Source organism: Capra hircus, chromosome 25 (assembly GCF_001704415.2).
Source record: "Capra hircus breed San Clemente chromosome 25, ASM170441v1, whole genome shotgun sequence".
Classification (NCBI taxonomy): domain Eukaryota; kingdom Metazoa; phylum Chordata; class Mammalia; order Artiodactyla; family Bovidae; genus Capra; species Capra hircus.
The window spans coordinates 36,216,191-36,243,985 of record NC_030832.1 but is presented as its reverse complement, the minus strand read 5'-3'; the positions used below and the strand labels follow the sequence as shown (position 1 = coordinate 36,243,985).

The following is a 27,795-nucleotide window of genomic DNA, read 5'->3' as shown; positions in this document are numbered from 1 at the left end:
CGTAGGCCTCTTTCTCTGTGTTTGTTCATGAACTCAAGGGTCTCAGCAAATGTTTATAAAGCAACCTACTTTGTGCCATGGGGGCAGAAGTGGAATATGATGGTGAATAAGACTAAATCTCCTCTCTGATGGAGTTTGAAAAAGTGAAAGCGAAAGTCACTCAGTCATATCCGACTCTTTGTGACCCCACGGACTGTAGCTGCCAGGCTCCTCTGTCCATGGAATTCTCCCAGCAAGAATATTCGAGTGGGTTGCCACGCCCTTCTCCAGGGGATCTTCCCAACCCAGGGATCAAACCTGGGTCTCTTGCATTGAGGGCAGATTCTTTACTGTCTGAGCCACCAGGGAAGTCCCCCAGTGGAGTTTATGTTCACCTAAATATGAAAACACGAAAAGAAAATATGCCCTCCTAATGAGTTCAGGAAATTTTAAAAGGGTAACGTGACTGAGTAAGACTCAGGAACTTTAGAGAACATGAGAGAGATTCTTTGAAGAGATGACTTGGATGCTGAGTCATGAATGGGGAGAAAGAGCCTCTGTGTGAAGATGGGGTGGAGACAGTTGGTGCAAAGGCCCTAAGGCAGCAAGGTCCTGGATAAAGGACCTTGAGAGAGAAAGGTCCGTGTCCAGAAGCAGAGCAGATGAGGACAGTACAGAGGCAGAGACTGATCTCAGCACGGGTCAGTTTGGAATTTATTGTAAGAGAGTGTTGGGAAGCCATTGAAGGTTTTATTTTGAAAGTATGTGTTTATTTGGCTGTGTCTGGTCTTAGTTGTGGCATGCAGGATCTTTGCCGTGTCGCGCAGGCTCTTTGCTTGCAGCCTGGACTCTAAACTTGTGATGCTTGGGCTCAAGTGTCGCAGTGCACGGGCTTAGATGCTCCGCGGCACGTGGGATTTTAGTTCCCTGACCTGGGATCGAACCTGCATCCTGTGCATTGGAAGATGGATTCTTAACTACTGAACTACCAGGGAAGTCCCCATTGAAAGGTTTAGGTACTGATGATAAATGCCTTGCTTTAGGATTTCTTTTAAAATTAAACTTTATTTCAAGGCCATTGTAAATTTACATTGTGTTAAGATACACATAAAGTTTGCCATCTTAACCATTTTAAGTGTACAATCAGAAGTATTTGTACACAGTATCTATACTATTGTGTCCAGATCCCACATGCTGTGCTCAGTACACACACAAAAAGGACTTCTTCCTTTTTATAGCTCAGTAGTATTTTGTAGTATGGATGTGCCACAGTTAGTTTAACCATTTGTCTGTTAATTTAAAAACAACTGGGTCATTTCCAGTTTGGGGCTGTAATGAATAAAGCTGCTATAAACATTTGTGTACATTCAAGTTTTTGTGTGAACATCGGTTTTTATTTCTCTGGGTAAATGCCCAGGAGTGCAATTGTTGGGTCATATGGTACTTGCATGTTTAGGTTTTAAAGAAACTGCCAGACCGTTTCCAGAGTGACTGTACCATTTTACATTCCGACCAGCAATGTCTGAGTGATCCAGTTTCGTGTATCCTGGCCAGCATTTGGTGTTGTCACTATATTTTATTTTAGGCATTCTGTGTAGTCTGTTTCACTGTGGTTTTAATTTGAGTTTCCCTAGGGGCTAATAATGTTGAACATCTTTTCATGTGCTTATTTGCCATCTGTGTATCTGTTTTCATTAACTGTCTCTTCATGTCGCTTGCCCATTTTCTAGTTGGATTTTTTCCTTTACTGTAGAGGTTTGAGGTGTCTTTATACATTGTAGATGCCAACCCAGTGTCAGGTATATGGTTTGCAAATATTTTCTCCCTCTCTGTGACTTGCCTTTTCATCCTCTTATGAGCCTTTTGCAGAGCAAAAGTTTTTAATTTCAACAAAGTTCAGTGGATCAGTCTTTCATTTTATGGATTGTGCTTTTGGTGTCAAGTCTAAGAAGATTTTCCCCTGTGTTTTTTTTTCTAAAAATTTTTATAGTTTTTTTATTTGGCACACAAGTCTGTGGTCCAGGTTAGGTTGATTTTTGCACGAGGTGTGTAATTTAGGGCAAGGTTCATTTTATTGGTCGATGTAATGCCCCAGCTATTTTGGTACCATTTGTTGAAAACATCCCTCCTTCATCGAATTGCTTTTGCATGTTTGTCAAAAATCATTTGGGCACAGTCGCGTCCGGCTCTTTCTAAGTTCTCTCTTCTATTCTGTTGATACGTGTGTCTATAGTTCTGCCGATACGACACAGTCTCGATTTCTGTAGCTGTGTAAGACTTGGAATCAGGTCGACTGGTTTTTCCCACTTTCTTCTTCTCTCTTTTTACATTTTTTTTTTGTGGGGGCTGTACCATGGGCCTTGTGGAATCTTAGTTCCCCTATCAGGGATGGAACCTGCGCCCCTTGCATTAGAAGCTTGTAGTCTTAACCACTGGACGCCAGGGAAGTCCCCATTCTTCTCTTTTGGAACTGTTTTAGCTACTGTAGTTCCTATGTCTTTTCATATAAACTTTAGACTAATTTTGTCTCTATCAACCAAAAATCTTGATGAGATTTTAATAGAAATTGCATTAAGCCTGTATAGCCACATGAGGAAAATTGATATCTTTACTATGTTGACTGTTCCAACCCAGAAATATGGATTTCACTTATTTAGATAATTTTTTGGTTTCTTTCATCTTTCTTCATTGATTTCTTGGATTTCTTATAGTTTTTGGCATATAAATTCTCTTCTTTATTTTTTTTTTTGGAATGATTGTAAATAGGGTTTTTTTTTTTTAAATACAATTGGTAAAATTGAGTTTTTAATTTTGATATTCATGTGTTCATGACTAGTACATAGAAACACAATTGATCTTCTAGGATCCTATGACCTTGCTGAACCCATGCATTAGTTCTGGGAGTTCGGGTATAGATTCCTTGAGATTTTCTACAAAGACAATCATGCCATCTGTAAATAGAAACTTCCTGTCTATTCCTTTCTAACCTGTATGTCTGTTATTTCCTTTTCTTGACCTTTCACTGGCTAGAACTTCCAGAACTCATAAATAAGAGTGGAGAGAATGCTTTGTTCCCAATTATAGAGGGAAAGCATTTCACCTTCAACTGTAAAATTTTTGTATTATCCATGTTCATCAGATTGAGGGAGTTCTCTCTATTACTGTTTTTCTCAGAGTTTTTAATCATGGGCACTGAGTTTGGTCAAAAAAAATTTTTTTTCCATTGATTGACATGGTCATGGGATGTCTTTAGCTTGTGAATATGGTGATTACATTGAATGGTTTTGGAATGTTGACCCAACGTCGCATCCCTGGAATAAACTCCGGTTGGCCGTGATGTGTAACTTTTAAAAATGTAATACAAATTCCGTTTGCTAATATTTTGCTAAGGGTCTTTGTGTCTGTCTTCACGATGGATATTGGTCTGCAGGTTTCTGGTTTTGTACTGTCTTTGTCTGACATTGGTATCAAGGTCTCATATGATAAGTTGGGAAGTGCTCCCTCTTTTATTTTCTGGAAGAGATTATGTACAATTGCTATTAATTCTTCTGAAACATTTGGAAAAAGTCTCCAGTGAACATCTGGGCCTGGAGATTTCTTTATGGGGAGTTTTTCAGCTACAAATTCAATTTCCTGAATAGTTATGGGGCTATTCAAATGATCTATTTCCTATTGAGTCAGTTGGGGTAATTTGTGTTTTTTGATGAATTGGTCCCTTTTTTCCAAGTTGTTAAATTGATGTGTGTCGTGCGCTTCCCTGTGTCATTCCTGATATTGATAATTTGTGTCTTCTTTCCTTTTTCCTCTGTCAGTCTTGCTAGAGGCTTGTCATTTTTGTGATCTTCACAGAAAACCAGCTTTTTGGTTTCATTGAGTTTTCTCTGTTGTTTTTCTCTTTTCAGTTTGACTCCTGCTCTTCTGTATTCTTTGTCCTTCCTTGTGCTTGCTGTCCAGTTGCTCAGTCTTGTCTAGCTCTTTGCGACCCCATGAACTGCAGCGTGCCAGGCTTCCCTGTCCTTCTGTCTCCCAGAGTTTGTTCAAACTCATATCCACTGAGTCAGTGATGCTATCCAACCATCTCATCCTCTGTCGTCCCCTTCTCCTTTTGTCTTCAATCTTTCCCAGCGTCAGGGTCTTTTTCAATGAGTTGGCTCTTTGCTTCCGGTGACCAAAGTATTGGAGCTTCAGCTTCAGCATCAGTCTTTCCAATGAATATTCAGGGTTGATCTCCTTTAGGACTGACTGGTTTGGTCCCCTTGCTGTCCAAGGGACTCTCAAGAGTCTTCCCTGGCACCATAATTTGAAAGCATCAGTTCTTCACTGATGCATTCAGCCCTCTTTATGGTCCATCTCTCACATCCATACGTGACTATGGGAAAAACCACCATAGCTTTAAGTATATGGACCTTTGTTGGCACAGTGATGTTTCTGCTTTTTCATAGGCTGTCTAGATTTGTCATAGCTTTCCTTCCGAGAAGCAAGCATCTTTTAATTTCACGTCCGAGTGACTTTGGGCCCCAAGAAAATATAACCGGTCACTATTTCCTTTCCTTATGCTTGCTTTGGGTTTATAGTTTCTCTCCTCTTTGGAGGTCCCTGAGATGGGCTAATTCAGGTTTTGAAAAGATCACTGGCTGCTGAGGGAAAAGAGGACATGGGCTCAAGATGAAAGTGGGTGAGAGAAGCTGAGATGACCAGAGTGTCTGATCACTTATGCGTGGAAGCAACTAGGGATAACCCTAAATTTTCGGTGTGAGGCTTGCTGGTTGGGCATGCCATTCATTGAACTGGGGACACTGACCAGGGATCATCCCCAGGAGGTAGAAACCAACAGCTCTACTTGGGCCAAGTGAAGTCTGAGATGCCTGTGGGGGATCCATAGGGAGCTGGGTATCAGGTAAGTGGTTGAGTAAGGAAGTTTGGAGTTCCAGGAAGACTCTGGGGCCATACTGAATTTCGTGGATTCTCATATGCCCTTGGTAGGAAGAAGTGCATTATACTGTGGCCCCTAAGAATGTTTCAAATTAAGCCATAGCACACCATCAACTGTTACATGAATTTCAGTATCAGAGATGTTAAAATTTAACAGTATGTGCAAGCCCCCTTGTGGCTCAGTGGTAAAGAATCTGCCTGCCAATGGAGGAGCTGCAGGACACGTGGGTGTGGGTTCAACTGCTGGGTCAGGAAGATCCCTTGGAGGAGGGTATGGCAACCCACTCTAGTTTTCTTGCCTGGAGAGTCCCATGGACAGAGGAGCCTGGGGGGCTACGGTCCATGGGGTTGCAAAGAGTTGGTTGGACAGGACTGAAGCGACTTAGCAGGCATGTGCAATGGTATGTTTGTGTAAACATGATATGATTGAGAATCACAAGCATTCGGATGGTATTTAAAGCTATGGGGCTGGAAGTGAACTTGGGGATGAGTAGATGGAGAAGGGGTGCTGATCCCAGAACAGTCTGGGAGGTAGGGCTAAGGAGATGAGAAGCAGCAGCCAGGTCGGAAGGGGCATCAGAAAGCCCGGCGTCCTGGGAGGAGAGTTTTGGGAGGGAGAGTAGGAGTCTCTCAGGGCTTCTGGGTGGCCAGTGGGAGGAGGGCCAAGGAGTGACCGTTGGGTTTGGCAACATGGAGTCACTGGGGACCCTGGCAAGGGCAGTTCTGGGGAGTGGTGAGGATGGATGCTGAGAAGGCATGGGTGGAGGAGAAAAATGAGGGGCGAGGGAATGAAAACTGGAGAATAGAACACTCTTTCCAGAAGTTTTGCTGTGAGGGAAGCAAGAAATGGGGCTTGGATGCTGGAGGCGCAGCACGAGGCCCAGGGTGGTGTTTTGGTTGGTTTTTAAGACAGGAGACACAGGAGCATGTTTGTAAACTGCCAGCAGTGAGGTGGGAGAGCGGGGAGGTGGCTGGCAAAGATGGGCAGAGGCCAGCCATAGGAGTAAAGGGCTGGGGAGCCTGGAGCTGGGTGTGGGTGGCAGCGGGGGAGGTGGGAAACGAGGGAGTGGGGCGACTGGGGTTTGGACCCCAGACGGGAGTGGGGGCGCCTTGTCAGAGCAGCACTGGGAGAGAAGGCCGGGGCGGGGGCACCCATCCCCTGTGCAGGTCCAACCACGGGACAGCCAGGCGGTCTGATTTCAGTGCTGACTCTCCAGCCACCCACGAACACATCACTGTGGCAGGACCACAGTGTCCTCATCCCAGAGCCTGGGCACTTGAAGGTGCTCAACAAATGTTCATTAGGGAAACATATCCATCCTCTTAAATATAGAAAAAAAAAATTGTATTACAACTGTGTCTGGTGTGGATTTTCCCATTCTATGATTTTTTTATGTAGGATTTTTGTAATGTGTGTGTGTGTGTGAGGGGTGATGGCACCCAAAACTAATGTTCACAGACAAACATGAGACCTGGAGGACTGAGCCTGGGGCCCAGTCTGTCCACGCTAGTGTGGAGCCGGGTCCTGTGATGCCTGCTCTGGCTTCAGGACCTGCAGCCCTGACTCAGGTTTCTCTGAGCCTGTGTTTGGTCTGTTTAGCTGTTTAGTTCTGAGTGAGCACTTAAGTGCCAGGCACTAGTGTGCAAAAAGATCAGGACTCCTCCCTCTCAGAGATGGGGGTGGGGTGGGGGCGTGAGGGCCATGTCCATCCAAGACTCACAGCCAATGGGGGGAAGGGTGTCTGTGCTGTGAGCCCTGGTTCTGGGGCTTCCCTGGGGGACACTTGAGCTGAGATCTGGGGAAGCAGGATGGGGAGAGGGAACAGCAGGACCGAAGACCCTGGAAGGGGCAGTCTCCTCCTTGGTGGCCTCTCCTTCGGGCTTGTAGTGAGGGGGCTGGACCCCGACCCTTGCCCGGAGGGCCCTCAGAACCAGTCCAGAGAATGAGGGGTGCTGCCCGCTCCCCGTGCCTCAGTTTCCCTACCTGGGAAATGAGCATAAACGGCCCCATCTTGCTCCAGGGTGGGAACCACAGCCCAGGCCTGCAGCCGGATGTCTGCGTGTTGTCACCCACCGCGCTTCCGCCCTCCAGAGCCCCTGGTCAGCGGGCTAGACGCGGTGATCGCAGGGCCAGACAGATTCGGAAGGAGTAGCCCTGGGGCTGTGGGGGTTAAGTTTTCCTCGGCCTGGTTTCCCTGCCCTCAGCTCTCTGCCTGGCCCCTCCGAGCTCTTTGATGGCATTAGAGCCAACCTCTTCCAGATGTGCTGAGCCGAGGGGTTTGCCGGAACTTCTGCCTTCTTCATTCCTCTCCGCCAGACGGCCCCCTGCCAGCCAGCCTCCCACCTCGGGCTGGGTTGCCTGCAGCCCACAAGGCCACAGGAAGTCCTGGACTTAGTGCTTTCTTAGAACGTGGCCTTCTTTCCTGCCCCTCCTCAGCCAGCCTGCGTGGGTCCCCCGCCTCGGCGCTCCTCCCCCGCAACCCTCCCCACCCCCCGCCCCATCATCTCCCGTCCCCCACCAGTAGACTCTGGTCCCGGGCTTAAGTGAGAGCCACGACCTGGGTGGGGGACACTGCCCCCTGGGCCTGCTGTTCCTTGGGAACGCCTTGGCGTGGACTGTGGGGAGGCCAGCGCCGGGAGGACCCTGCCTCCTGCCTGAAGAACTGCGGTGGGACCGCCCCTGCCCCGCCCCCTCCCCGCCGGCCCGCTGCTATTAATCAAGAGATTAATAATCTCCTGCCTCCCTTTCTGAAACCCCCACTCCCGTTTCCTGTTGAGTCTCCAGGCTGTCTCGGTACCTCCCAGTCTGGTCCTCCTCGTGGTGGTCCCCGGTGTCGAAGCGGGGTCGGGGCAGGAGCCGCCGTGCCCAGTGAGGGTGGGGGCGCCTGCCTCCCCCAGATGAGGTCATTGGCCTGGCAGAGTCATCCCCAGCAGACCCTGCCCAGGACGATGGCACCCACTCAAGGGCCTCACAGTGCTGTAGGAACATCGCCTTTGGAGGCCAGAGAGCCATGACCTTGGCTTGCATACCTCCAGTGACGGGCATCTCATCTCTCTCCAGAGGTCTTCCTTCATATTCCCTCTCATGTGATCTTGGGCACCCAGGGCCGCCTTTGGGGACACACAGGACTCATCTGCTCCCCCTAACCAGGACAGTCTTTGAGCGGCTGCTGGAGGACTGTGGCCAGGTGTCTCCAAGGACCTCATGACAACTCTGCTCACTGAGTGGGTCCCAGGGGGCTGCAGAGGGCAAGGCCCTCCTCCAGTTCCTGGGAGAGAACATGGGGTCCCTTCAGGAGATCAGGTTCGGTCCAACCTCTGCCACTTTATAACTTGGAATCTGACCCCGTGCTCCTCTTTGGCCTCAGTTTCCCCTCTGCCGCCTGCAGCCATTCATCCCTGCCCGCCCCACACCCTTTCTCGGCCAGCACCCTCCTGGCTCGCCTCCCCACCTCCCATCTCTTCTGTCCCATCCGGCCTCCATGCCAAAGTAAGTGGGGTCTCTCTTGATAGCAGATCTGATCACGATGTTCCTCTGAGCCACAGTGCCTGGGTGGCTTCCCCATGGCTGGGAAGGGTGGTCTCCCAGTGGGTACACGAGACTCTCTTGTCGAGGGGTGGAAAAACCACATCAAATCTCTTGTTTATTTTTTAATCTACAAAATAAGAGAGAAATTAAGCTTTACTGATTTTTTATGTATGCAAAGATGGTAAATAATATGTGTTTATATACATGTACAAATTAATATGATCTCATGCAGGCTCAGAAATATTTTACTGATCAGCATCCGTGGATGCCTGGAGAGCACAGCCAGTCTCCAGGGACGCAGTCCAGACTCTTTGCCTGCACTCCAGGTTTTCACAGCCGCCCCGAGTGCTGTCTGCCTGTTAAAGCATTCTGCCCCCGAACACCATCCAAATCTCCTAGTTCTCCTGGTGCTGGCTGCCTCCTCACCTTGTCAGCTCAGCAGGCCTCCCTCCAGTCTCCCCTCACGTGGGCAGTCTTTTCTGGGCCCTCCTGGTGGATGGAAGTGGCCATGCCCAGCTCCCCATCCCTGCATCCATCAGTTTCCACTAATGTCACCCTGAACTCCTCCTGGGAGCTACCCTGTCAGTTAGCAATGAAGTTCCCAGCCTGGGACTCCATCTGGTGCAAATTATTCATGGATTGTTTCATTCATTCCATCAATTTTTACTGAGCACGTATGATATGCCAAACCCTGAACTAGGCCTGGGGGTTAGTGGAGGAGACAGATGTCAGACAAATGATCGCCCAGGTGGGTGTATACTTATAAGGGTGATAAGAGTTTAAGAGAGAAGTCAGGGTTCTATGAAGGTTCTATGACAGTGAAAGTCAAAGACTGTGGTGGAGTGGGCGGAACTGAGGGATGGGCTGATCAAGGAGGGCTTCTTGGAGGAGGCAGCACTGGGGGCTGCATTGGTGTTAGTGGGTGTCTTGGGCAGAGGGAACAGTGGATGATGAGCCCTGATATGGGAAGGAGCCCTGTGGGTTCAGAAATTCAAAAGCCAGTGACTGCTGGAGTTCGGGGGAGGTGGTAAATGTGGGCATGAGCAAGGGTGGGCAGCCAGGAAGGACAGTGGCCAGATCTTAGAAGTCTAAGTGGTCATACTAAGGATCTGGTTTTTGTCCTGAGATTGAATGGAAGCTGGGAAGGGTTCATGGAGGAGACCTCTGCTTTGAAAACATCACTGGAGCCAGCTGCTGAGTGGAGGATGGAATACCAGGGGTGGGGGTGGAAATTGGGGCATCAGTCAGGGCCCATTGCTGCTGTCTGGGAGGGTGTTGATGGAGGCTGGACCAGGGCAGGGTGAGGGAGTGCAGTGGGCAGGTAGTATCTACTTGGTGGAACTGATCTCCCTGGACTCGTTGATAGGAAGGGCCAGAGAAGGGTAGGGTCCAGGTTTCCATGGATATTTGTTGAGTGAATAACCACCCTCTGGGGAATATATGTCCCTGAATGTGCCGAGTGGCAGTGAAGGAACTCTCAGGATCTGCCCTATGGAGAGAGCTAAAACAGAGAGATCAGAAGTCCCTAGAATTAGTCTGTCTTGGGAAAAAACAGCAACAGCAACAACCAGGGTTAGTGAGACATAGACGGGAGACTCCACATCATATTTGGAGAGTCCCAGCGTAGCAAGAGATCTGTATGCCGCTGCATCTTAGCCCAGACTTCACAGCGGGCTCAGAGAGGCAAGGACAGACTTTACAGGGGGCTCAGAGAGGCAGGACTTGCTCAGTCAGTGGCTCACAGATGGGCAGGGATGCATTGGGATCAAGTGTTGGTGAGGATGTTTTAAACCATCCAGTCTACTATATTTCAGTATGGCAGCCTGAGCAGGGGAGTATAAATACCTAGGGATAAATTTAACAAAAGATGGCACTCTGCTGAGAAAAATTATAAGAAGACATATTAATGGAAATTTATGCTGTGTTTGGGCTTCTCTTCTGACTTGGATGAAGAATCCACCTGCAATGCAGGAGACCTGGGTTCGATCCCTGGCTTGGGAAGATCTCCTGGAGGAGGACCTGGCAACCCACTCCAGTGTTCTTGCCTGGAGAATTCCATGGACAGAGGAGCCTGGAGGGCTAGAGTCTGTGGGGTTGCAAAGAGTCAAACATGACTGATTGACTAAGGACAGCACAGCATCTGCTGTATTTATGGATAAGAAGCCTGGAATTATTAAGATGCCAATCCTCTACGATCTATAGATTCCATCTAATCTTATCAACATTGTAGTGGTTGTTTGTTTGTTTGTTTGTTTTTGCAGAAATTGATAAAGACAATTTAAAAAGGCAATGGGAATATAAAGGACCTAGGTGCCAAGACAGCCTTGAAGGAGAACAAGATTGGAGGATTTACATTACCATATTTCAAGACTTATTAGTAAGCTACATTAATCTAGACAGTGTGGTTTTGGTGTAAGAATGGACAAATGGATCAATGGAACAGAATAGAGTCAAGAAATAGACTCACATTTAAACACTCATTTGATTTTTTTCAACAAGGCACTGCTGCTGCTGCAAAGTCGCTTCAGTCATGTCTGACTCTGTGCGACCCCATAGATGGCAGCCCACCAGGCTCCGCTGTCCCTGGGATTCTCCAGGCAAGAACACTGGAGTAGGCTGCCATTTCCTTCTCTAATGCATGAAAGTGAAAAGTGAAAGTTTAGTCGCTCAGTCGTGTCCGACTCTTTGCGACCCCATGGACTGCAGCCTACCAGGCTCCTCCGTCCATGAGATTTTCCAGGCAAGAGTACTGGAGTGGGTTGCCATTGCCTTCTCCACAACAAGGCACTAAGATAATTTAATTTGAGTGGGAAAATTTAGGCAAAAAGGTCTTTTCAACAATTGGTGCTGTGGCAAGTGGACATTCAAATGGAAAATAATGAACTTTGACTCCTGCCCAGCAGATAGTAAAATTTAAAAAATGGTAATTGAACTTGATAAAAACTTATAACTGATCAGTAAAGATATACTTTAAGAAAATGAAAAGGCAAACCACCAGTTGGGAAAAAACATTCAGCATACATACGTTTGAAAAAGGTCTCTCTTGTATATCTTACAAACTGATAAGAAAGACCCAAAACCCAATTTAAAAGTGGGCAAAAAACCTGAGCAGATACTTCACAAAAGGAGATGAATAAGTGGCAAACATGAGAAAGTGTTCAACTTGGGTTAAAACTATAATGAAAGAGTTCTGCGTACACCTTGAAGTGAAGTGAGGTCGCTCAGTCGTGTCCGACTCTTTGTGACCCCATGGACTGTAGCCTACCAGGCTCCTCTGTCCATGGGATTTTCCAGGCCATAGTACTGGAGTGGATTGCCATTTCCTTCTCCAGGGGATCTTCCCAACCCAGGGATCGAACCCGGGTCTCCTGCATTGCAGACAGACGCTTTACCGTCTGAGCCACACCTTCGAATGACTGAAATGAAAATGACTGACAGTATCAAATGTTAGCAAGGTTATGGAGAAGCTGGAACTCATACACTGTTGCTGGGCCTTGTTCATCCAAATAGGTTTGGGACATGTGTTTGTAGCATCTACTGAAGTTAAACATATATCCGTCCTATGGCCCATCAATTCTATTTCTAGGTACATACCTTAGAGAAGTGGACAAATACCTTAGAATTTGTCCATAAAGACTTGTATAAAAACACTCATCACATGTTTATTCATCACCAGTGAAACTGGAAATAACCCCAGAGTCCATGAACAGGAGAACAGATACACTGTGGTATGTTTATGTAATGAAATATTATTTAGGAATAAAAAGAAACAAAAGATGCTACCCTTAACAATACAGATGAACCTCACAGACAGGATGGTTGAGAGGAAGAATGCAGACAAATGAGTGCATGCTGTATGATTCCATTTATATGAAATTCTACAACAGGCAAAGCTAATCTCTAGTGAGAAGTCAGAAGAATGGTTATGCCTGGGGGCTAGAGAATCAACTTGGAAGGCGTTCAAAAGGACTTTGGAGCAATGGGAATGTTGGTGTATACACAGGTTCAGAGTTCATTGAGCTAAACGCTAGATTTATCTACAGATCTTCCTTGACTCACAATGGGGTTACATCACCACAGACCCATTGCAAGTTGAAAATACCTTAAGTCAAAAATGCATTAACCTATTGAACGTTGTAGCTTTGCCTAGCCTACCTTAAGCATGCTGAGGACACTTCCACTAGCCTACAGCTGGGCAAACTCACCTAACACAAAGCCTGTTTTATAATGAAATGTTGACCATCTCATGTAATTTATTACATGAGAGCGAGAAGGTGAAAAGTGAGAAATAGAATGGAGGGTACTCACCGTTAGCATACACTGCTGAAAGCACTTTGAAGAATGACGGCAGCACTCAGCTAAGATTAATCGCTGGATGATGCGGAAGCTACAGAGACAGGGTGGTCCATTCCTCTCTTCGGATGAGGCTCCAGAATAGCTTGGGAGAAGGCACCGGGTCATCAACACTCGATAATTTAGCAGGTGGAGTGCTCTTGGAGAAGATACCAAGTTTTGACTATATGGTGTGTGTCTTCTCTCCATTGTATATTTCTCTAGAGCAAGCTAGAACATCTTGTATCTGCCTGTCAGCTCCTGTGGACCTCCCGTAATTGACATCCATTTCTTCTAACATCCTTCCACCATTGCTCATGGCAGCAAACGTCTCTGCCAGTTTCTTTGCTGTGAACTTTCCCGGTGCCCCGGGCATAACTTCTTCCTCTGCCTCAACTTCTCTCCCTCTTTCTTTCTCCAGTTTGAACAGCTCCTCACTGGCAAGTTCTTCACCCTTGGTACCAACAAGCTCACGAATATCCTCTTCTTCAAATGTCCAATTCTAGGTGTTTCCCAAGCACTCATATCTCGGGACTGTTTCATCCACAACAGAATCTTGGTTAAAACCTTTGAACATGTTCACATATGTCTTTAAAACTCTCTGCAAAATGCAGTTCACTGTTCACTCATTGCTGTGTGACTTCTTCCCATGGGCAGCGATGGATGGTCTGGGTAGCATGTTTAATGTTAAAACCTTTCCAAAACTCTCAGAGCGTTTGACCAGTTCCCATTGCTTCAAGGGCCTGCACAGACATTTGGTGTCAAGAGTATGGTTTGAATGTAGCTGTGGTGCCTTGGTCCTTGGGTGGAATGAGTACACTTGTGTTCAGTGGCAACTACACAACCTTGACATCAGGATGCCTGTCCTGATATGCTGTGGATGCCCCGGAGCCTTGTCTGAGATCAGCTGAATCTTGAATGGGATGTTGTTTTGCCTCCAATATTCTCTTGCCTGAGGGATAAAATACTTCAAAAGCCAGGCTTCAAACAATGTTAATGTCATCCAGGCTTTCTTGTTATGGCGATAACAAACGGGAAGTGAATGCCTGGTTCACATACTTGAATGCTCTGAGGTTCTGCCACTGGTAGATTAGGAAAAACTTTCATTCGAGCCCTGTGACTTTTCCACCCCCAAAGCAGCCTTCCACGCGGTCTCTGAAAGCCTTGAATCCTGGCATTGTCCTGGACTCCTGATGAATGTATGTTCTCTCTGGCACACGCTTCCAGAACAAGCTCATTTCATCGACATTCAATATTTGTTCTGGCAAATATTTCTCATCCACAATTATCCTCTGCAGCTCTTCTTTAAAAGCTTTGGCACCTTCAGTATTGGCACTCACTGCCTCACTGCTGACTTTCACATTATGAAAATTATGATACCTTTTGAAGCGTTGGAACCAGCCATGACTTGGTATAAACATGTGTGTTACTTGTAGGATCATGGGCATGCTTTTTTAGTGTATTGAAAGACGTCTTGCGTTAGCCTGGATTGTCAGTTGGCGAAGTGGTATGAGCTTCTGAACCTGGTCTTCCATCCACATGGCAAGATAGTTTTCTTTCTTTCCTTTTTAAATATTCATTTGTTTATTTGGCTGCGCCAGGTCTTAGTTGCATCGTGCGGTATCTTTGATCTTTGTTGCAGCATAAGGGAACTAGTTGCCTGATTAGAGATGGAACCTGGGCTCCTTCTTTGGGAGCTTGGAGTCTTACCCACACTGGACCACCAGGGAAGTCCCTGTAAATTATATTTTAATTAAAAAAAAAAAAAGAAAACGAATCCATTGCAATGCGAGGAGTGAGCTAAGCACTTTCTTCCCTGGCACTTACCATTGTGTGTGTTGGTCGCTCAGCTGTGTCCGACTCTTTGCGACCCCATGGACTGTACCTGCCAGGCTCTTCTGCCTGTGGAATTCTCCGGGCAAGAATACTGGAGCAAGTTGCCATTTCCTTCTCCAGGGGGGGTCCTCCCTACCCAAGGATCGAACCTGGATCTCCTGAATTGCAGGCAGATTTTTCACCGTCTGAGCCACCAGGGAAGCCCCACGCATAGGCACATATTCACACCTATGATACAGAATTTGTGCCGCCAGCTCTTGCACAGGGAGCTCTTGCTGCCTCCTTCATTCTTGTAATCCCAGCGCTGGGTATACAGCAGGCACCCTGCATGTAAAGCCAAGCTCTGTGCAGGGTGTGGGGGTGCTGAGGAAGGAGCCCATCTGCTCTGGCCAGGACTGGGGGTGTTTCACAGGGAAGAGGACGTTGGCGTCACACCCTGAAGGCTCTTGGGGGCTTTTCTCTGCGGAGTACAGGAAGATGGGCCAATAGGCAGAGGAGCCTGCACGTGCAAAGGCCAGGAGGCAGGAAGAGCTGCTTGTCGTGCTGCGGTGGGAGGAGCCTTGGCTGGTGGTTGTGCAAGGAGGGGAGGGGAGGATGCTAGGTGGGGCCTTATTCCCTGACCTGGAGAGTGTGGTCTTTGGTCTATCGGAGCCGTGGAAAGTTTTGAGAGAGGTCAGCCTGGTTCGATCCCTGGGTTGGGAAGATCCCCTGGAGAAGGAAATGGCAACCCACTCCAGTATTCTTGCCTGGAGAATCTCATGGACGGAGGAGCCTGGTGGGCTACAGTCCATGAGGTCGCAAGGAGTCGGACACAACTGAGCGATTTCACTTCACTTCACTTCAGCCACAAAACAGAATCATTTTATAAAGATCAGTGGATCTGTGAACTGGACCCCAATGGAAGGGCTGGGAGTTCTTCATGGACATAGGAGGGCAAAGTGATGGGAATAAGCCCAGGGACACTTGCACCAGCCCTGGGCATTCAGGGGAGGGTGGAGGGGCTGAGCCCTGGCCTGCTGGGCTGGTGAAGCAGCGCCACCTACTGGCAGGCCCTGCTCCTGGACTTAACAGCCACCCAGATGCTTCTGGTCCCACATGGGACAGACCAGCCCATGGCCCTCGCTCGGAATGAGGGGCAGAACAAGACCTTCTCTGGGGACTGAGCTCTCCCTCTGGCTCAGGGGCCGCGCCTCAGTACCTTGACCAGATGCAGAGAGGAACAGGGTGCCCTGGTACGGCATGCACACGTTAGCATTCCCAAGTTCTGCCAGTTCTGCCTGGGTTTGGAATGTAGTTCCACCACCTTCTAGCAGTGTGACCTTGTAGAGTTACTGAAGCTCTCAGTGCCTTGGTTTCCTTATCTGTGAATTAGGAATGGTGATAGCATCCCCCTGTTAGGGTTGTTATGTGTCAGAACAGTGCCTGGTACATGGCAAGCACTCAAAGCTCTCATTGTATCTGCTATCACTTTGTCACCGTCATCACTCAAGGCACACAGTGAAGAGCTCTTTGGAGGGCTCCCGGGCTGGAGGCCGAGGGGCAGCCTACAGCACAAGGGGCCTGGGCGCAGCCATGGCAGCTGGAGAAGGGCTGGTCCCCGGAGCTAAGCAGCTCAGACTGTCTCCTGACCACAGTGGGGATGACCAAAGGATATGGGCCAGGAGGAATGAGGTCAGGTCTGTATTTTGCAAACCTAGCATCTACACATCCCTTTCTGCTGTCACATGCGCCCTTCCATTGAGCATCACGCCCAGCATCCTGGTCCTCAGCATGCAAACCAGGAAAGAGGCTCAGGGAGGTTCTGGAACGTGCGCCATTCCCATCGTGAATTAGGGTCAGGACTCTAAATTCTCAGCTGGTGCCCCCTCCGCCCGGGGCTCCATCTACCCCTTGGTGCTGTGGTTATGGGAGGAGTTCCGTCGCTTTCCCAGCCCTTCTTAGCCAGAGCAACAATCTGCCTTTAAGAATTAGTTTTAGAACTGAGATTGGGCTTGGCATGCAGGCGTGTGTGCCAAGTCACTGCAATTGTGTCTGACTCTTTGGGACCCTGTGGACCATAGCCCACCAGGCTCCTCTGTCCGTGGGATTCTCCAGGCAAGAATACTGGAGCGGGTTACCATGCCCTCCTCCTGGGGACATTGGCATAAATACACTATTAATGTGTAAGATGGATAACTGATGAGAACTGAGGGACTTCCCGGGCAGTTCAGTGGTTAAGACTCTGCCCTTTCAATGTGTGGGACATGGTCAAGGAACTAAGATCCCATACGCCATGCAGTGTGGCCAGAAAAAGGAGAACCAGTTGTGTAGCCCAGGGAACTCTACTCAATGTTCTGTCATGACCCAAATGGGAAGGAAATTCAAGCAAGAGGGGATGTATGCTGACACATATATGAATCAGTGTGGCTGATTCACTTTGCTGTACATTGTGAAGCAGCTATGGTGGTCGTTTAGCCGCTAAGTCGTGTCCGACTCTTGTGACCCCATGGACTGTAGCCTACCAGGCTCCTCTGTCCGTGGGATTCTCCAGGCAAGAATACTGGAGTGGGTTGCCATTTCCTTCTCCAAGGGATCTTCCCGACCCAGGAATCAAACCTGGGTCTCCTGCATTGCAGGCAGATTCTTTACCTACTGAGCTATTAGGGAAGCCCCAAAGCAACTATATACTCCAACTAAAAAAAAAAAAATGACATTTTAAATTGAAATTAAAGCATCTTCCTTTTCCCAGATGGGCCTTTTCCTGGCTGGGAGATCTGCAGCAAGAAGCAGCTGTGAGAGTGTGAGTGTGTGTGTGTGTGTGTGTGTGTGTGTGAGCATGTGAGTGAACGCGTGGGTGAGAAATGGTGTATGTTTCTTATCAGTTCAGTTCAGTTCAGTTCAGTCGCTCAGTCGTGTCTGACTCTTTGCAACCCCATGGACTGCAGCACGCTAGGCCTCCCTGTCCATCACTGACTCCCAGAGTCTAATCAGACTCATGTCCTTTGAGGCAGTGATACCATATTTCTTATGCAGACAGTCTATTTGGACTCCTTGGACCCAGGCTCACCTACCCTGTTGTGTCTCATCAGGTCCCTTGCTGTGAGGAGTGGTGACATTGACTGGTCCTCTGCCCTCCCACCCTCTACCCCAGTGGCCTATGCCAGCTGCTTCCTGAGATCTTCCTGCCATGGATCTGAGAGTCCCCAAGGCCTGGGTTTGCCCCTGGGCACCTCTCCCTGCAGACTCCCGTCCCCTCACTTCGAAGGTTCCAGCCCCTGCCTGGCTGCGCCCTGCCAACACTTCCGCCTCCCCTATCCCCAACTTAGAGCTCCAGGGGGAAGCGGCCTTGCTGGAATGTTTATGAAACACAAGGGAGAGGATTTTTTTTTTTTTTTTCCAAAGAAAAATTCGTGTAACAGGATTTTTCAGATTTAGCGCACTATTTCTGAAATTCGAAACGTGACTTATGTGTTTTCCTGTCAACAGTGTGCCTAAAAACATCACGCCTGCTGCTCTCAATTAATTCATAATTTTCCCATTCATGATTAAGTTGCTTGGTGTCAGCAGATGCAAGTTCTGTGAAGTCACGCAGTTTTGCTTTCAAGAGGAAGCTGTGCAGACTTCATCAAGCCGGGATGGAAATTGAATCATAAAGCTGGACTTTTGCCCCTTGTGAAAATCAGTCATATGTATGTTTTCTTTTTTTAAAGTATAGTTGATTTCCAGTGTGTAAATTACACTGTTTCAGGTGTGCAGCAAAGTGGTTCAGTTTTATACGTACGTGAGGGTGCTCAGTCGTGTCTGACTCTGCGATCCCATTGTAGCCCGCCAGGCTTCTTTGTCCATAGGATTTCCCAGGCGGGAATACTGGAGTGGATTGCCATTTCCTGCTCTGTGGGATCTTCCCAACTCCGGGATTGAACCCCCTGTCTCCTTTGTCTCCTCCATTGCCAGGCGAAGTCTTTACCGCTGTGTCACTTGGGAAGCCCGTACATATATTCTCTTTCAGATTCTTTTCCCTTAGAAGTTATTACAAAATACTGAGTGTAGCTCCCTGCGCTATACAGTAGCTCCTTGTTGGTTATCTATTTTATTTGTAGTAGTGTGTATCTGTTAATCCTAGACTCCTAATTTATCCCTCCATCCCCTTTGTGTGTGTGTGTGTGTGTGTGTGTGTGTGTGTGTGTGTGTGTTAAGTTGCTTTGTTAGGTCCAACTGTTTGTGACCCCATGGATTGTAGGCCCACCAGGTTCCTCTGTCCATGGGGTTCTCCAGGCAAGAATACTAGAGTGGGTTGCCAGATCCTTCTCCAGGGGATCTTCCAGACCCAGGGATGGAACCTGGGTCTCCCACATTTCAGGCAGATTCTTTACCATCTGAGCCAACCATAAATTTAGTTGCTATGCGTGTGGGGTCTGTTTCTGTTTTATAAATAAGTTCATTTTTGTTAGATTCCATATAAAAGTGATATCATATGATATTTGTGTTTCTGTGTCTCGCTGGGCTGGGTGGTCTCTGCAGGAGTGGGGTCTGCGGTGGGTGGAGGGGGGCCCTCACATTGTCCTGATGCTGCCCTTGTGTTAGTTACAGGACTCTGATCAGACCCACATACAGAGTGTCCTACCGCACGGTGACGGCGCTGGAATGGAGGTGCTGCCCTGGCTTTACCGGGAGCAACTGTGATGAGGGTAAGTCTCTGGGGAAAATTTCGATTTGGAGAAAATAAAATCGATAAAAATTCTGGGATGCCAGAAGACTTTGACTACATGGACTAAAATGGTCAGTGTTGATGAAGGAGCTATGTGCTTGTGAATATGTAAATTTTTATATTATCCAGCTAAATGTACTGAATTGTCATTTACCTGTAACTGTGTTTATCATTTTACTAATTTTAAATAAGGGGGTCAGGGGATGGCTGCTGGCCAGACCGGTCCTCAGGGTCTCTGGATGCTCCTCTCCCACCTGCCCTCCTTCTAGGAGGAGTTCCTCTCTTTTTCACATTCTTTCTTTCTCCCAAGCATCTCTGAACTAAATGCTCAGGACCGGCCAGCTGGGGTGAGCCTGACACCCTGCCCCGGGGGGGCACTGAGGTGGGGTCTGTGTGTGCACTGCTCAGGCCAGGCCTAGAGGAGAATCATAAGTCCCGGCCTGGGGAGGAGATTCAACGCACAGCCTATTTCTTCTGCTCTGGCTCCGACTCACGCAGGAGCTGCGGCAGGCAGAGCTGGGTATATCGGCTCTGAGTAGATGCAGATGAGGACCTGTGAGCCTAGAAGCCGCACCTGTTGTAGAATAAGGCAGATGGGCCTGGTAGATGGAAGGAGCAGGAGGGCCTCACCCCAGCAGCTCCTCTGCCCAGTTGGTGCTCAGAGAGAGGGCGAGGCCCAGGGCCAGGTATCCCTTCCAAGCCCCGGGCCCTGGGCTCAGTCTGGCTCTGCAGCCCGAAGGGGCCAGAAAGCAGCGCTCAGGCAGGAATCAGAGGGGGTGTCAGAGCCCACTGCTACCTGGCTCACGTCCAGCCTGATGAACAGGTTTGCAGCTCACCCGGTTCTCCAGAAGAGCTGGGCTGTCCCAGCTCAGGAGTCGGTTTTGTATCTGGGAATAGTAGCTGTCCTCAGCCTTGACTTTTTGACAACATGATCCTTCCTCTTCTTTTTTATTTTATTCCCTGACTTGCTGATTTTACTTATGTGTGTATGCACAGTCCCTCTGGTCATGTCTGGCTCTTAGTGACCCCGTGGACTGTAGCCCGCCAGGCTCCTCTGTCCCTGGGTATTCTCCAGGCAAGAATACTGAAGTGGATGGCCATGCCCTCCTCCAGGGGATCCTCCTGACCCAGGGATTGAACCCGAGCCTCTTGCATCTCCTGCATTGTAGGTGGATTCTTTACCCACTGAGCCACCGGGAAGCCTGATTTTAGTTATATGTATGTTAAAACACTATTTGCTGTTGTTTAGTCGCTAAGTCGTGTCTGACTCTTTGTGACCCCATGGACTGTAGCTTGCCAAGTTCCTCTGTCTCTCTCCACTGGCAAGTGGGTTCTTTACCACCAAGCCATCTGGGAAGCTCAAGTTAGATCCTACAGAACAATAAAAACAAAACCTTTGGGGTTGCCCTCTCTACCGAGAAATCATTTACATCTCTGCAGTTTTGTACAAGTTAACCTTCAACTTCACAGAACCTGAGCTGTAACCTGTGATGAATGGCAAGGAAACAAGGTGACCTTCTCCCAGGATAACCCGGCCCTGAAGTGGGCTCCACGACATTGAAAGGTTGGGCCATCACCTTTGGGGCCACACACATGTTTTGGGTAATTCTTGTAGACTGCATGGACAAAGCACAGCATTTGGCAAGCAGCATCAGGCCAGGGGTGTCTGGGGGTCAAGCTCTGTTCTCAGGGAGGTTCTGCCCACCAGGACAGCAGTAGGTTCCAGCAGGACCAGAGGCGCACCCTTCCTGGGAGAGGAGATGGGGTAACTCTGACCTGGTCAAATGCCCCCAGAGGTACCTGCCCTTGAGAGTGCGTGGTACCTCCCCTCCAGAAGAAAGGTCATCCCTGGTCAACAGCACTGATGTGGGTTATCAGCGCACTCACCGGAAGTGTCTGGGCGTCCTGAGCTAATTAGTGAGAGGTGTCAGCACATCGCAAGACACTCTCAGAGCCTCAGAGCCTCTGCCAGCCCTCCGCTCTGGAAGGATCTTCCAGATTTGCCCGCCTCGATGTGGACGTGTGTGCATCTTAGGGCTTGGGATGAGGTTTGCCTCTTTCAGGGAGCCTTGGGGTTGAGCAGTCCCTGTCCAGCTGTGAGCATGAGGGTCCTGGGGATCCTATGGGCTTGAGGGATTCCTGGGAGCAGGAGGCCCTCGGCTGAGGTTGGGACTGGCTTCTGGAAGCCCTGGTAATGACTTTACATTCCCAAGGATAAACCCATAATGTCAGGTGAAGTCAGAGCGGTGTCTGTGACTTCAGACACATTCCTGAGATGGTTGTGGAGGGGCCTGGACTGTGAACTCCCACTCAGTTCCCAGGCCGACCTCTCTGGAAAGCCCGCAGGTCAGAGGTGCCCTCCTCCGTGGTTTCGCTTTGCCTCAGATGAGATTCCCCAGGAGAAGTGCCTTATTTTTTCTGATGTGTCTGGCCTTCCTTCCAAGTTGTCAGGTCTCTGGTTTTACGACTTGGGCTGGGATTGCCTGGGTAGGTGGCTCCCGCCTCCCAGATAGCCTGTCTCTGGACCTGTTTCCTTCTGCTCCGTCTCCCCTTCTATTTCCTCCCTGGATGCCCCAGGAGTGCTGGCCCGAGACTTGGGAATGCTCTCCTTCATAGACGCATCTCCTGCATTGCAGGCAGAGTCTTTACCAACTGAACCACAGGGAAGCCTCACGTCTATATACTGTCTATCCTAATTACTTAAAAAATATGTTTTTATTTAATTATTTGCCTGTGCCAGATCTTAGTTTCAGCATGCAGGATCTTTAGTTGGAGCATGCAGACTCTCACCTGTGGCATGTGGGATCTAGTTTCCTTACCAAGAATTGAACCCAGGCCCCCTTCTTTGGGATCATGGAGCCTTAGCCACCCGGACCACCCGGATGAGGGAAGTCCCCCATCCTAATTATTTGAGGATTCTGCATTTGTGAATTTTACTAAAATTTATTTGTAACCCAGATTAATACCTGAAGCATTTCTGTGGCCATTCAGAGCTGTGTGCAGAGTGAGAAAAAATTTGAGTCGCCTCGTGTGTGTTCCCATGTTAGGAGGTTGAACCGGATGGCCTCCCTGCTTCCTGGTTTCAGTTCTCATGCAAACAAGCGTCCTTTTCAGTCTGTTTAGTGCCGTGTTTTTCGTATTTTTGTGCTTTTCTTTTTTTTGGCGGGGGGAGTGATATCCTTGTCGAAAATATCTTCAAGCATAGCGCCGGCCAATGCTCTTAGTGCAAAAAGACTGATGTGACTTCCTGAGAAAATAACATGTGTTAAGTAAGCTTTGTTTGGCATGAGTATACAGTGCTGCTATTGGCTGTGGGTTAAATGTTAATGAGTCTACAATATATATTCAATAAGATGTCCTTAGATGGAAGCCCACATAAAACAAGGTTATGTATTGATCGTATTGATCAGTTGATGAAAATGCTGTGACCTGATACTCACAGGAATCTAATCCTGTATTTCCCCTACAAGCGATGGTTCAATAGTCACTGATTCAGGATTCTCCCGGGGACTTGATGAAATGTGGCTACCCTGAATAAGGAGAATTAACTGTAATATCTGCATCTATCTAGAAATATTTTTTCCTTATTGCACAAGGAAGTACGTGTTGGGTGTAGAAAAGTGAAAACATCCAGAATTTTACCTCTCAAGGTGACCTCCAGTCTCACTTTGAAGAAAAACCCCCAGACCCTTTATTTAGTTGGGGAAGGGCTGCCCTGGGTCTGTGCTGTGGCATGCAGGCTTTCTCTCTTTGTGGCATACAGGCTTCTCTTATTGTGGAGCGGGGCTCTCTAGTTGTGGTGTGGGCTTAGTTGCCCAGTGGCTTGTGAGATCTTAGTTCCCTGACCAGGGGAACACCCTGGGTCCCACACCCCCTGCGTTGGAAGGTGGATCTCAGCCACTGGACCGCCAGGGGAGATCCACAGACCTTTCTCTGTGCTTTCGTGTCTGTTACACTCTGCACACCATTCAATAACTTTCTTTTTCACGTTGACTGTCATGAACACCTCTCCTTGTCAATAGATTGCTTTCTCTAGTAATCATTTTCAATGGCTGTGGAATTTGGGTACACACTTTATTAACTAACCCCCTACTAGAAAATATTTAACTTGTTTCCCTTAAAATTTTTTTAATAATCTTGGTGCAAACGTCTTTCTTTAACTGACAAAAAATTTACGTATACCAGCGGACACCCATTTTAAGTGTACAATTTGATGAATTTTGATACATGCATATATCACCTCGCAGAAAATCCCCACCCCTTAACAACCTGTATTCTGATTTCTAACATCATAGATCAGTTTTATCCATGCTTGAACTTCACGTAAAAGGAGTCATACAGTATATACTCTTTGTGCATGCTTTCTTTCACTTAGGATGTTTCTGAAATTTATTCATGTCCTTATATGTGTATCAGTGGTTTCTTTGCTACTGAGAATTGTTCCATTGTATGCATACGTATGTGCTAAGTCGCTTCAGTCATGTCCGACTCTTTGTAACCCTGTGAACGGTAGCCCATCAGGCTCCTCTGACCATGGGATTCTCCAGGCAAGAATACTGGAGTGGGTTGCCACTCCCTTCTCCAGGGGATCTTTCTGACCCAGGGATTGAACCCATGTCTCTTCTGGCTCCTGCGCTGGCAGGCAGATTCTTTACCAGTACTGCCGCCTGGGAAGCCCGTCCAGTTGTAAAAATAACCAGTTTTATTCACCCGTTTTCCTGTGGATAGATGTTTGCGTTGTTTATAGTTTTGGCCTTTATGAAGAAAGCTTCTGTGAACAGTCTTGTTTATGTCTTTCTATCAACATGTCTGTTTTTATTTCCCTTGGGTAAATCCGGAAGTGGAATTGCTAGGCTGTGATGTACGTTTAACTTTTAAAGAGTCAAACTGTTTTCTAAAGTGGTTTTACCATGTTACACTCTCATCAGCAAAGTATGTTCTAATTGCTCCACATCCTTGTCAACAGTTGGTGTTGTCAGCGTTCAGTTGTAGCCATTGTAGTGGGTATGAAGTGAGACTTCCCTGGTAGCTCAGCTGGTAAAGAATCCACCTACAATGCAGGAGACCCTGGTTCTATTGCTGTGTTGGGAAGATCCCCTGGAGGAGGGCATGGCAACCCACTCCAGTATTCTTGCCTGGAGAATCCCCACGGACAGAGGAGCCTGGCGGGCTACAGTCCATGTGTTCACACGGAGTTGGACACGACTGAAGTGACTAAGCCGCAGCAGCAATGGGTATGAAATGCTTCCTAATTGGCTCTTGCCTGTTGACTTAAGATGTTGAGCATCTTTCTGAATGCCTATCTGAGTGCTTACTAACCATTCTTATATCTTCTTTTGTGTCTGTTCAAGACTTCTGCTCATTTTTGAATTGTTTAATACTACTAATAATAAAACCAGCCAAACTGTTTCCAAAGAAGTGTTAACGTTTTGTGCTCCTACAAGCATAGTGTGCTCCAGCTGTTCCCCATTCTCACCAACATTTGGTGGTGTTAGTTTTTTTCACTTGAACTGTTCTAGTAAGGATGGAATGATATGTAAATCTAGTTTTCTTATTTTTGAAGTCTGGTTTGACCACTCTAGTTCTTTTGCATTTCCATAAAAATTTTACAGTCCATTTATTAATGTCTACAAAAATGTTTATTGGGTTGAGATTAGGATTGTGATGAATATGCAGACCCAGTTTGGGGAGAATGGATCTCTTAATGGTGAATCTTCTGATTCATGAACATGATGTTGCTCTGCATTTATATAAGGCTTTAATTTTTCTCAGCAATATTTTGTAGTTTTCACAGTAGACAGCTTTCTTATCTTTTTTTAGATGTATTTATAAGTATTTCTTTTTTTTTGGTGCTTCTAAAAAATGGGATTAAAGTTTTCATGTTATAATTATTTTGTTGATAGTATATAGAAATATATTTGATTTTTGATTATTGACTTTGTGTCCGAAACCCATGCTAAGTCCATTTTTTAATTCTTACATATTGATTATAGCTTATATATTGATTTGTTTGGATTTTCTACATAAACTATCATGTTTTCTGTGACTAAAAACATTTTTGCTTTTTCTTTTCAAATATTTTGCTTTTAATTTCCTTTTCTTGCCCTACTGGACTGACTAGAATGTCTAGTAAAATGTTTAATAGAAGTTGTGAGAACAGATACACTTGTTCCTGATCATAGGGGAGAAGGTCTCAATATTTCAAAATTTATTATTAAATATGTTATTAGCAGTAGGTTTTCTATGTATTGGCGAAGGAAATGGCAACACACTCTAGCACTCTTGCCTGGAGACGTCCATGGATGGAGGAGCCTGGCGGGCTACCCATGGGGTCACAAAGAGTGGGACACGACTGAGCGACTAACACTTGCTACGTGTGCTATTTATCAGATGAGGATATTAACTATTTAACTTCTAAGTTGGTTGGGAGTATTCATCAGGACTAGGAATAGGTGCTAAATCTTATCAAATGCTTTTTCTGCATCTATATTCAAGTCATAATACTTTTATCCTTTGTTATGTTAATGCCACACGTTGATTGGTTTGGAATACTAAACCAATCTTTGTTCCTGGGAGTAGCCTTATTATTACTGGAATGAAGTTCATTTGGATACTTTATTCTTTTATATATTTCCATGTTTGATGTCTATCTGTAGTTTTCTTTCCTTCTACTATCTATCAATTTTTAATTATGCGGGTTAAGCTGTTCTCATAAAAAGAACTGGGAAATTTTTCCTCCTGTGTTTTCTGAAAACTCTTTTTTTTTTTTGAAGATTGTATTGCTTTTTCCTTAAGTGTTTAATTAAAACTTTGAAATCACAGGGAAACCATCTGGACCTGTAGTTTTATTTGTGGGGAAATTTTTGATAACAAATTCATTCTCTTTCATCTATATAGGGCCACGCATGTTTTCTATTTCTTAATGTTAATAATTATTTGCACATTTTTAATCTTTATAGAAGTGTAATTTACATACAACTCATTACATGTATTTAATTTACATACAGCAGAAGTATACAGTTCAATAACTTTTGACCCCATGAATGAATAATTTTCTATGTAATTCTCTTTTCTCTGGTATTCTGCCCACCAAATTTGCCTTAGCCTCCCTGTACTCTGATTTCTCTTTCTTCTGTTCAGACAGATGGCTGTGTTCTGCTTGGTGCCACCACCACCACGTGCCCCAGTCTGGAGAGTGCTTCCAGGAGCCACCCTGTTTGTTTTCCTTCTCTCAGGAATCACTGCTCCACATGGTTCAGTGTCTGTAAACATTCGTTTCATAAATTTCATCTCATTTTCTAGTTGTTTATAATGGGAGGGCAAGTTCAATATGATTTAGTCTGCCACGACTGGAATCAGAAATTACATATTTGCCTTTATTGGCCTTTTAGTTATACTTCTCTGTATGATATACTAGTACTCCAAAGGGCTACAATCTGTATCCTTAACTTATCATAGCAAACTTAAATATGGGACTCTTCCGTGTAAAATGAATGAACATTTTAACAGTTCATTTATCTGCTCCCTCCATTCTTCGTGCCATTGTTGCCATACGCTTTAAATATGAATGTGTTAGACATTTTACAATTCGACATTATACTTTTTGCATTAACAGTCAGATTACTATTTAAGAAGTGAAGAGAAGGAAAGACAGTCTTCCCTTTATTCTTAGTTATCATTTCCAGTGATCTTTCTTTCTTCCTGGAGCTCTTTCTTCTAGAATCCTTTTTCCTCAGCGCCAGCATTACTTATAGTACAGATCTACTTAGAGTGAATTCGCTGAACTCAAAAAGAATTTTTTGGTATCTACTTTGTGTTAATGTTTATCTATCTATCATCTATCTGTCTGTAAATCTATAGATATTTGTATCTATAGAAACATACATTTGTCGTTTAGTTGCTAAGCCATGTTCGATTCTTTGTGACCCCATTGCCTGTAGCATGCCAGGTTCCTCTGTCCTCCACTATCTCCCAGAGTTTGCTCAAATTCATGTCCATTGAGTCAATGACTTAACATAAAATTTACCATTTCAGCCATTTTAAAGCATGTGATTCAGTGGTATTAAATAGATTCACAGTGTTTTGCAACCATCATGCTATCTAATTCCAGAATTTTTTATCACCCCAAAGGGAAACCCTATACCCATTAAGCAGTCATTGCTCATTCTCTCCTTCCCTTAGCGCTTGGCAACCACGAATCTGCTTTCTGTCTCTACTGATTTACCTACTCTAGATATTTCATATAAGTGGAATCATTCAATATGAGGCCTTTGTGTCTGGCTTCTTTTACTTAACATCATGTTTTGAAGCTTCATCCAAGTTGTGGCATGTATCTGAATAATGAATAATATTCCATTAGATGGATACACTCCTTTTGTTTATTCATTCATCGGTTGATGGACAATTTGGGTTGTTTCCACCTTTCGACTATTGTGATTAGTGCTGCTTTGCACATTCACATACAAGTTTTTGTTTGAACACCTGTTTTCGATTCTTTTTG

At 46.4% G+C, this 27,795-nt stretch overlaps 1 protein-coding gene across 1 annotated transcript in view; it reads left to right on the top strand.

The window, feature by feature from the left end:
* COL26A1 (collagen type XXVI alpha 1 chain) overlaps positions 1 to 27,795 on the top strand; it is a 167,637-nt gene that overhangs the window by 53,279 nt on the left and 86,563 nt on the right. The window contains 1 exon segment of the mRNA XM_018041048.1: positions 19,178 to 19,275. Coding sequence (XP_017896537.1) covers positions 19,178 to 19,275 — 98 coding nt within the window.